Raw genomic sequence first — 12,103 nt, forward strand, 5'->3', positions numbered from 1 at the left:
CTAAACTTAAGTTTCAGAAAAAGCACTGTAGTGTCTGAAAAAAAAAACCCTTAAAACAGAACTGGGAGTTAAAAAAAAAAGAGTGAAAAACAAGGTTGTATCCATTTAAAAACAATTGGAGATATATCACAGTCTGTATGAACTGAAATTAAACTGAATCTGGATTCAATTCAAGCGCAAAAGATTATCGGAGTCCAACATTCAATTTTGCTCCTCTTCCTTTACTGCAGTTTGAACACATATTATTCCTGTTCTGTGGATGCCTTTGGCAGTGACACCTACAGATTGTGAGAAAGTTGGGCTGTTTAGCTTTTGCAAAACATGAAATGTGTCTATTTCCCAATGAGTTACCACACTGTGGAGTTGTGAATCCTTTTCTAACACCCCAGCTACAGATTACAAAATCCTCAAAGTCACTGAACATTCTTTCTAAAGACAGTATTCAGCATTCTTTTCTAAGTTGATTCTAAATATGTAGTTTTGGGAGGGTAATTGAGGCAGAGCAGGAGAAACTGCCCTGAAATCTGTATTTTCATCACTTGTTGGCGACATGTCCTTACCTTTCCACCTTTTGTTCTATTTTTGACCTCATTCCCCTCACTTCCCAGTCTGGGCCCAGTCAGTTGTTCTAATAGTTTCAATTCTCCCATTCCCTTGAATCCTGCTGCAAACTCCTTTCTATCCTAGGAATTCAGATAAATCCAATTTTCTAGTTTTCTCAGAACATGTGAAAGGAGAATCTATTCACTCTGTTCCTAATGAATATTTTGGGTTTCAAACTACAGGTGATGAACCATAAATGAGTTAATGAATGATCATCTTAGGTGACTACTTTTTATAATCCAGATCTCTTTCTGTGTCTTTATCTAAGCTCTCACTCGACATTGGCCTTTTTATGCTTTCTCATATCCCACAGTTGACATTGCCCCATAAATAGAAGTCATTAGGCATTTACTTCATCAAATTTCCTCTCTTTGTTCATACATTTCCTTTCACTGTTTTTTTTTTTAGTTTTATTTTCATTTTTTAAAGTATCAGTTTCACCGCAGTTAACATACACTACTATAGGGGCAACCTGGGTGGCTTAGTAGGTTAAAAATCCCACTCATGGAATCTTCTTGTCCATCTCCCTCTCTTTCCTCTCCTCTCCCAACTCAAGTGCACCTTCTGTTGGGTGCATGCTTTCTCTCTCTCTCTCTCTCATTATATATATATATCATATATATATATATAATGTTATAATGTTATATTGTTATATAATATATATAATGTTATATTAATATATATATATTAAAAAACATAATGTTATATTAGTTTCAAGAAAATAATACAGTAATTCAACATTTCCATACATTAATTAGGGCTTATCACATTCCTTCTCTTTTAGAGAGAGTTCTCCTCCTCCTTTCCATGGTTCCTTGAAAAAACGTTCCTATAGACCTCTATGTAAAAATGATAGAGGCACCTGGGTAGCTCAGTCAGTTGAACGTCTGACTCTTGATTTAAGCTCAGGTCATGATCTCAGGATCATGAGACTGAGCCACACTTTGGGCTCCACACTCAGTGCAGAGTCTGCCTGTCCCTCTACCTCTGCTCGTCCCCCCACCCAAATAAAAAAAAAAATCTTCCAAAATAAATAAACAATAAATAAATAAATGTGATAGATTTATTTTTACATCTGTACATATGATATTGTACTTAACTTTTTTTTAACTACTAAACTTACTACAGTTACATATTACAAATACTAATGTATTTATTATGATTCTAATGCGTTTCTAGTTTTTATTTGCACTCCACATTTTCTTTTCTAATTTTATTCTCACTTTCTGATTTCTAACATCACTACATTACTTGCATCTACTGATACTTGAATTTTGTTTCAGAGCTTCCTCAGAAATTAAAAAAGACATTCTATGCATTCTTTAGGTAGCAAGTATAATGTTAATTATATTAATGTTAATGTTCTCAGTTCTTCCTGCATCTAAAAATAGACAATTTAACTCTGATCTCCAACAATTACATGGTCCCTGTGCAAGGGGTCACTTCAAATAGTCTTTTCTACTGTCATTGTTGTTTTTCTGCTAATGCTTATTTGAATAAACCAACAGATTTTTCTGATTTCTTTGTTCATAATTGTTTTTTGAATCTTAATTTTTTTACTTTTGAGGTAGCATTTCTGAATATGTAATTTGAAATCCATCAGTTAAATAGGTCATATACTTGGGGTCCCTATTTCTTAAACATAACCTTGATTAACTCAAACTCTTTCAAACTGGACCATGGAATTATTTCTTGTTTCCTTTTAGAGGCACAGCTTAGTGCCACAAGAGAGGCACTCTTGGCTTTTGCAAGAATCTCACTTCCAGCTCCCCTGACTATATGTTTCCTCTTAATCTCACATGGGTATTAAAAATTTAAATCTTTAGTGTCCAACACTTAAGATCTATATAAGGGTTAAGGAAAAAATGAAAAGTGTGGATTTCCCTGTCAGAATGACTAAAATGAAAAACACAAGAAATAACAAGTGTTTTGGCAAGGTGGTAGAGAAAAAGGAAGCCTCATGCACCACTGCTAAGAATGCAAGCTGGTATACCCACTATGGAAAACAGTATGGAGGTTCCTTAAAAAATTAAAAATAGAGAGGCACCTGGGTGGATCAGTCAGTCAAATCAGTGTCCAACTCTGGGTTTTGCATCAGGTCATGATGTCATGGCTCCTGGGATTAAGCCAGGCAACAGGCTCTTCACTCAGTGGGGAGTTTGAGGATTCTCTCCCTCTGCCCATCCCCCCACTCTCTCTCTCTCTCAAATAAATAAATCCTAAAAATAAAATTAAAAATAGGATTGCCATATGATCCAGTAACTTCACTATTGTGTATTTACCCAAAGAGAACAAAAATATTAATTGGAAAAGATAATATGCACCACTATGTTTACTGTAGCATTACTTACAATAGCTAGATATGGAGACAAGCCACATCTGTCCACAGATGAATGGATGAAGAAGATGTGGTATATATACACATACATACACAATGGAATATTACTCTGCCATAAAAAATAAAATCTGTGCAGCAACAAAATGGATGGATTTAGAGGGTATAGTGCTAAGTGAAATAGGTCAGTCAGAGAATGACAAATAGCACATGATTTCATGCATATGTGGAATTGAAGAGACAAAACAAATGAACCAAGTAAATAAAGAGGAAAACAAAAACACAGACTCTTAAATATAGAAAATAAGCTATAGAGAATTCCCAGAGGGGAGATGGGTGGGGGAATGGATAAAATAGGTGAAGAGGATTAAGAATGCACTTATTGCACTGAGTTATGTACAGAATTGCTGAATAATTATATTGTACACCTGAAACCAGTATAGCACTATATGTTAATTATACTTTAAAAATAAATTAAAAAAATGGAAAAGAACATTTCAAGAGCTTAAACTTATGTTTACTCCATTGTTGATATTTGTTTGTTGTTGTTGTTGTTGTTGTTGTTTTTTAAGATTTTATTTATTTATTTGAGAGAGAGAGAGATCACAAGTAGGCAGAGAGACAGGCAGAGAGAGAGAGGAGGAAGCAGGCTTCCCGCTGAGCAGAGAGCCCAATGCAGGACTCGATCCCAGGACCCCGAAATGATGACCTGAGCTGAAGGCAGCAGCTTAACCCACTGAGCCACCCAGGCGCCCAATATTTGGGTTTTTGTTTTATTCTTGGTTTCTGAATTCAAGTGTAATTTCTTTTTTTTCTTTTTATTAATTAATTTAAATTATTTTTTAAATTTTCCTAATTCATTCAACCAGTATGTATTATGTATTGTTATATATATTGTCATATATATTATATATTGTCATATATACATACATGTACACATACTACAGCATATATAACTATATACAACTATTTTGTATATATATGGTTTAGGCTGTTATAAGTTCTGGGTATAAAACAATTAAGTCAGATTTCATATTTTCATACATTTTATAGTCTATTAGGGATATAGAGGAAGGGAATATATAAATAAATGGCCTAGATAATCCAGGATGTGGTAACTGCTAAAAAGAAAGTTAACAGTATCTTGTAATATGAAGAGACAGGTTGGGAAGAAGGCTACATTGGATGGTCAAGAAGGTGTCTATGATGGAACATTCCAGCTAAGACATGAAAGAAGAGGGCGCCTGGGTGGCTCAGTGGGTTAGGTCCTGGGATCGAGTCCTGCATCGGGCTCTCTGCTCAGCAGGGAGCCTGCTTCCCTTCCTCTCTCTCTGCCTGCCTCTCCATCTACTTGTGATTTCTCTCTGTCAAATAAATAAATAAAATCTTAAAAAAAAAAAAAAAAGACAAGAAAGAAGAGTCATTTAAAGTCATGAAGGCTTACCCCCATATCTGTTTTTGCTTGTTTCTTTCTTTCTTTCTTTCTTTCTTCCTTTCTTTCTTCCTTTCTTTCTTTTTCTTTCTTTCCCTGTTTCTCAGTGCATACGCTCAACCACTTTATCTCATTTTTTTGGTTATAGCTTTTTATTCCCCTTCTACAATTACTTTCTATCTCTTCACATTTCTATCTCTTCCTCTCTCCCTTGAGATATTTTAAAGTCTTGTCTTGATTGTGCTTCCTTTAAGATACTATGCTATTTTTATTTTCTTTTAATTTTTTAAAAGATTTTATTTATTTGATAAAAAGAGAGAGAGGTAGGGAACACAAGCAGGGGGAATGGGAGAGGGAGAAGAAAGCTTCCCACTGAGCAGGGAGCCTGATGCAGGACTCAATCCCAGGACCCCAGGATCATGACCTGAGTTGAAGGCAGACACTTAATGACTGAGCCACCCAGGCACCCCTATGTTATTTTTATCTTATCAGCTTGTCTCCCATGACCTCTTTTAACAACTGTTTTTTTCTTTCACCATTTAGTGAAGCTACTTAAAGTACCCACAAATGGAGAACTGACAAAATTATACTATCTTTTCAATCTTCATTTTTGTAAAGATTTTATTTATTTGAGAAAGGGAAAGAGAGTACAATGGGTGGGAGGGGCCGAGGGAGGGGCAGAGGGAGAAGACTCCCTCTGAGCAAGAAGCCCTACCCCATGGTGACTGATCCCATGACTCTAGGATCATGACCTGAACCGAAAGCAGATACTTAACTGACTGAGCCACCCAGATGCCCCTTCAATCTTCATTTTAATTAAAATTTCTTCAAGTAAGACAACTTATTGATCACTCACTGACACTCCCTTAACTATGGCCCAGAATCCTTCTCATGTTACAAATGTTCTTATAATCACTTGAGTGATCTGTTTTTATGTCTATTTCCTCTGCCCACCTCTTGGAATTTTGCTTCTTGTGACTTTGTCCTTGTTTATCCTTCTACTTCTACATTCTGTCCATAAATATAGTTATAAACCCTCTAAATATTTACACTACAGAATTAAGATTTCTCACTACCCTACTTATCAACTGATATTAAAACAGCTCTTAGGGGCGCCGGGGTGGCTCAGCGGGTTAAAGCCTCTGCCTTCGGCTCAGGTCATGATCCCACGGTCCTGGGATGGAGCCCCGCATCGGGCTCTCTGCTCAGCAGGGAGCCTGCTTCCCCGTCTCTCTCTGCCTGAGACAATCCTTACCTCCACAAAGAAAATAAAAACAAAAACAAAAAAAATCCTTACCTCCACAAAGAAAAGGCAGGTACTTTTAACCTTGTATGCTCATTTCTTGTGATTATCTCCATACCTTAAGCAACATACTTTCTTTCCTAAGTTATAATTTATTGACTTTTCCCTCATCGTTTCCTTAGTTTGAGGAATTTGTATATTTTCATTGTTTATATTTACAGTCCTTGATAAGATTGATAAGGATTGTTTTTTATAAATTGTTGTAATTTAGTTGGTTTCACTTTGCTCTCTCTTCTCCCTCATACACACACACACACACACACACACACACACACATACAGTGGATGTTATTTATAATATGTGTATTTTTTGTACATAAGGAAAATACATGTATGTGTAGTATTGTTTGTGTCAAATTCCTAGGTATATGGTAATACCTTTCAATACATACATTTAGGTTTAGTCTTACCTATGAAAATATTTTCAGGAAGCCTGGGTGGCTCAGTTGGTTAAGCAACTACCTTTGGCTCAGGTCATGATTCTGGAGTCCCAGGATCGAGCCCTGCATGGGTCTCCCTGCTCAGTAGGGAGTCTGCTTTTCCCTCTGACCCCTCCCCTTTCATGCTCTCTCTCTCATTCTCTCTCTCGCAAATGAATAAATAAAATCATAAAAAAAGAAAATATTTTTAATTTATACTTTTAAATACTAGTTGTTTTATTATTTCTTAAATTATTCTTCAAAGGGTCCAAGGATAAGTATACTGGAGCTTCTTTGCCTCCTCGTTATTTCAAGGTCATTTTCCCTCTTTCCTTATTTCTTTATTTTTATCTCACAACTGTCTCTTAGTTAATCTCCTGCTTGATTTTAATGACTCTTATGGAATTTTTATTTGAATCCATTTCCCTCTGGATACTTCATAATTTGTCATTTTTGAATTTTTTTTATTCTTTAATTTTAATGAACTTGTTACATTCCTCAATCCCTTTTTTGTTTATTTTTCATTCCTCTTGGTTTTTTTATTTTGAATACATATTTTAAATATACATCTCCAACTTTTTATTATTTGAATATAGTTGACACAAAATTAGCTTTAGGTATATAACATAGTAACTCAACTTCTCTATACATTTTGCTATGCTAACTTAGCTATCATCCATTACCATTCAACACTATTACAATATCATTGACTATATTTCCTATGCTATGCCTTTCATTCCCATGACTTATTCATTCCATAATTGAAGCTTGTATCTCCTACTCCCTTTTACCTATTTTTACCATCTCTCTACTCCCTTTCCTCTGGCAATCAACAGTTTGTTTTCTATATTTATAAGTCTGATTTTGATTTTTGTCTATTTACTTATTTTTTTGGTTTTTAGATTCCACATATGAGTAAAATCATATGGTATCCGTCTTTCTCAATCTATTTTACATAGCAAAAATACCATCTAGATCCATCCATGTTGTTGAAAATGGCAACTTCTTCTTCTTCTTCTTCTTCTTTTTTTTTTTTTTTTTTTTTGTGTGTGTGTAATCTTCCATTGTGTATATATACCACATCTTATCTATTCACCTATACAGGGACACTTGGGTTGCCTCCTATCTTGGCTATTGTAAACAATTCTGTAGTAAACATTGAGGTCCATATATCTTTTTGGATTAGTGTTTTCATTTTCTTTGGGTAAAAACCAGTAGTGAAATTATTGGATCATATGGTATTTTTGAAATTTATTTCAATTTGATGTGTTGCATTGCAGTTTTATTTTTCTGTTTTGTATTTGTTTTTAGACATAAGGGTCTCATTAGCTGAATTGTCTTAATTAACCTCTTTTTTCTTCCAGATTTATAGAGGCATAATTGAAAAAATACAACTGTAATATATTTAAAGTGTACAGGATGGGGATTTGAAATATGTTTATATAGTGAAATGATTATCACAACCAAGTTAATTAATACATCCATCAGTTTACATAGTTACTTTTTTTGTGTGTGCATAAAAGTGCTTAAGATTTACTCTCAGCCAATTTCAATTATACAATACAGTATCTTAACAATAGTCACCAGACTGTATATTAAATACTCAAAGCTTATTCATCTTATAACTGAAAGTGTGTGCTCTTTTACCAACATCACCCCATTTCTTCTATCCCTCATTTTCTACCATTCTACTCTGTTTCTATGATTTTGATTTCTTTTTAAGATTCCACATAGGGGTGCTTGGGTGGCTCAGTGGGTTAGGCCTCTGCCTTCAGCTCAGGTCATGATCTCGGGGTCCTAGGATCGAGTTCTGCTTCGGGCTCACTCCTGGGCAAGGGGCCTGCTTCCTCCTCCTCTCTCTCTCTCTCTCTCTGCCTGCCTACTTGTGGTCTCTCTCTGTCAAATAAATAAAATCTTTAAAAAAAAAAAAAGATTCCACATAAAAAATATTTTACCATATTTTACATAAATATGTATAAAATATACATATTTATATATAATGATATATAATGTGTGTATATGTGTATATATATATATATGTATATGTATATATATATATCACATTTTCTTTACTCATACTTCTTTTGAGAGACACCAACATTGTTTCCATACCTTGGCTATTGTAAACAATGTTGCAATAAACATTCATCGCCATACCCTCCTTATAACAAACATATCTCAAAACTTTGTCCAATTTTATAAATCTAAAAGTTACTTTATTTTAAATTATTTTAGGTTAAATAATATTTACAGATTTATGAGTCATATTTTTATGGGGAGAAATTTGTGAATTATCTGCTTATGTCTTTTGTCCATTCTAGGATATTTGGTTTTTTTAATCTTTATAATGTCTTTATGTATTCTTTATACATAAATGGCATCATGTTTTTGTTATTTTTTGTTACAAATGTTTACCCAATTATCCATTTATATTTTGATTTTATTTAGAACATTCTATTGATCTACAGAACTTTTTTTTTTTAATTTTTAATTTTTTATAAACATATATTTTTATCCCCAGGGGTGCAGGTCCGTGAATCACCAGGTTTACACGCTTCACAGCACTCACCAAAGCACATACCCTCCCCAATGTCCATAATCCCAGCCCCTTCTCCCAACCCCCCTCCCCCCAGCCACCCTCAGTTTGTTTTGTGAGATTAAGAGTCACTTATGGTTTGTCTCCCTCCCAACCCCATCTTGTTTCATTGATTCTTCTCCTACCCACTTAAGCCCCCATGTTGCATCACCACTTCCTCATATCAGGGAGATCATATGATAGTTGTCTTTCTCTGCTTGACAATGTAGTTAAATTTAATAATCCTTTTTTGTAAATTCTTCCTTTTTAGCTAGAGCTTAGAAAGCCTTTCTCAATCTTTTTTTTTTTTTTTTAAGATTTGTTTATTTATTTATTTATTTGACAGGCAGAGATCACAAGTTGGCAGAGAGGCAGGCAAAGAGAGAGGAGAAAGCAGGCTCCCAGAGAAGCAGAGAGCCCGATGCGGGGCTCGATCCCAGGATCCTGGGATCATTACGTGAGCCAAAGGCAGATGCTTTAACTCACTGAGCCACCCAGGCGCCCCGCCTTTCTCAATCTTAATATCAGTAAAAGATTTCTGTACATTTTTCCATTTGTTATGATTTTAAACTTACATTTATTACTCGATCTAAAATTTATATTTGTGTATAATGTATGGTGATATAAATGAATGTTTTTCTAAGTCTACCAGGTCTGCTTCAGAATATTCTTCTGCTCTATGGCTTTTAAAATGAGACCAACACTAAATTACCTTAATTATTGTAGTTTTGTATATTTTAATAACTGGTAGGGCAAGAACTATATTATTTTACTGCTCTTTGGCTAGCTCATTACAATAATATTTTGAAGCTATAATAAACATTTTATTGCTTTTGGAATTTACACATAATGTATGATTCTTTCATGTATACCATTAAGTCACTGTGATTTAAATATATATTTGGTTGATATCTCGCTAGAAATAGATATCATTGAATCTTGATGACACACAAGTCATTACAACTGAAGTTATGTAGCTATGGGAAATAAATACTCAGATGCTTCACTGAAATCAGTGTGATTTACCAATTTCTTTGTAAAATAATACACCAATATGAAACACAGAAAAGATTCCTAAGGTGAAGGGTATAAAGGAGATTTCTAAAATAATTTTTGGCCATTTATGAGAAACTTTCCCATATTTATTTACCAAAACCTCTAGAACTACACACCTACAGCTTTCTAATTCTATATTATTTGTGTTTTCCCACCATTTAGTTTTTAGCACCTGCCTCTTAGAGAAACTTAGGTTTCACTACTGTGACAAATGTTTCTACCAATTATAAATGTTATGCATCATTTTCCACATAATTACCTTGTGAAGTCTGTCATCTCCATCATAATCATACACATCTTCTTGGCCAGAACAATGATATCATTGCTGGTATCATCCCAAATCTCAATCTCAGCATCCAGTTTACTCTTTACTTTCTTGAAATCAGCAACTTGCTCAGCAATCTTTTCCTTTTCTGCCTCAGGCAATTGAGTCATCTTAGCCTAAAACAGGTGATATAGATTTATAATCATTCCACTATACCAAAAAGCATTTTAGGAACAAGTGGTCATTATAGGATATTCTTAAACTTGTTCATTGAGAAGCAGAGACATGTCATAATTTTTTAAAAATCATAGAATCAAAGTTTCTAGGCTTAATTTTTCCTATGAAAAAAATCTATTAAACAATAAATGTTTGCTCTAGAACTACAATGTTAAATTTAAGAATAACAATAATTTAGTATCTGACATATTTAATTCTTCTCCTTAATATAAATGTGAGACTTCTTAAAATTCTAATGCAATATAATTTTAAATTAATTCAGGCTTAATACATTAAAAAAGCATATACCTTATTTAATTGTACCAATAATATTTTTTAAAAGGTAGAAGTATAACAAAACTATCTGGAAATGTCTACTGGCATTATAATGTCTGTTTATACATGTATGTATATACATTCAGACAGATCCTTACACAAACACTGCATATATGTTGGGTAAACAATAATAATATGCATTTATAAATCATATGTATTAGATAAGCACATGTTTAAAATCATAAGGATGTATATGGGTATTTTGTACATATAAATACATTCAAGTGTGTATGTGTATACAAACTATTTGAGGGAAGAGTAAAAATATTATGGGCAGGGTTTATTAAAGCAGCCTTCACTAATTAGCATCCTGAGTTTTGAGGTTCTCTTCTCCCATGCCTAGCTAACTTGCTGGGTTGGCTTAGTATTATTCTTTGGATATGTCACATTTTTAACAGCGTGTAACTTGCATTTTCCACTTGGAGTCTGAAATGTGGGAAGGATAGAAAACCATCTAAACCATCATATTCGCAGCATTAGCACCTGGGACCTATAACTTTTTGTCAAATGAAGAATCTTTTTTTTTTTTCAAAATTTTATTTATTTATTTGACAGACAGAGACCACAAGTAGGCAGAGAGGCAGAGAGAAAGGGGGAAGCAGGTTCCCTGCTGAGCAGAGAGCCTGATGCAGGGCTCAATCCCAGGACCCTGAGATCATGACCTGAGCTGGAGGCAGAAGCTTAACCCACTGAGCCACCCAGGCGCCCCTCAAATGAAGAATCTTGAAGTAAAAGTGATTTGATAGCATCAATGTCACAAAATTTTAGGCAACAGCCTGTGCAATCATATTCTTAAAAAAAAAAAAACTATATACATTCTGATAGGATGAGTACATGGGCCTTAGAGGGAGTAGTTAAAATGATAAATCATTTAAGTAAATTTTACTTATTATTCACACCAAATATGTGATACCTACAATGCCTATGTACTTTCAGATGCTAGTCTCTAGGACATCCATATATTAGCGAATAAGGAAAATCACCTCAAAAAGCTTTGAAATATTCCGGACACTAAGCCCAAAGTAGTTGAAATACACTATTTATTTAATCAATAGTGTACAAGAGCAAAAAAGCTTAAATATATGAATGAAGGAATTATAAGCATGATCAGTGGAAAATCCAACCAAAAAAATGAAAATTAAAGAACCAATATCAAGTGTCTGTCATTTATTGTCTATTTACTATAAGACTAACTCAGGGTTTAAAATAACTTGGTGTCTGTGAAATCTCAGCATAAATTATCCATGCTTCAGTTTTAACCCAGTAATGAAAACAAACAATGAAGCTTTCCAAATCGAAGCTTCCTTTAAATTTTTTTTTTTAAGATTTTATTTATTTATTTGACAGAGAGAGATCACAGTAGGAGAGAGGAAGGGAAGAGATCACAGAGAGAGAGGAAGGGAAGCAGGCCCCCTGCTGAGCAGAGAGCCCGATGTGGGACTCGATCCCAGGACCCTGAGATCATGACCCGAGCTGAAGGCAGCGGCCTAACCCACTGAGCCACCCAGGCGCCCTCCTTTAAATTTTTTTAGCATAATGTTTGACACATGACGAATGTTCAATA

The 12,103-nt window shown here is 34.3% G+C and overlaps 1 protein-coding gene across 2 annotated transcripts in view; it reads right to left on the minus strand.

Moving 5' to 3' along the window:
* The window catches only part of CTNNA3 (catenin alpha 3), a 1,804,468-nt gene that overhangs the window by 121,824 nt on the left and 1,670,541 nt on the right, over nucleotides 1-12,103 (minus strand). For both annotated transcript variants that reach the window (XM_059397521.1, XM_059397522.1), the window contains one exon: nucleotides 9,982-10,163. In XM_059397521.1, coding sequence (XP_059253504.1) covers nucleotides 9,982-10,163 — 182 coding nt within the window. The remainder of the gene's footprint in view (nucleotides 1-9,981; nucleotides 10,164-12,103) is intronic.

Source organism: Mustela nigripes, chromosome 4, assembly GCF_022355385.1.
Source record: "Mustela nigripes isolate SB6536 chromosome 4, MUSNIG.SB6536, whole genome shotgun sequence".
Classification (NCBI taxonomy): Eukaryota; Metazoa; Chordata; class Mammalia; order Carnivora; family Mustelidae; genus Mustela; species Mustela nigripes.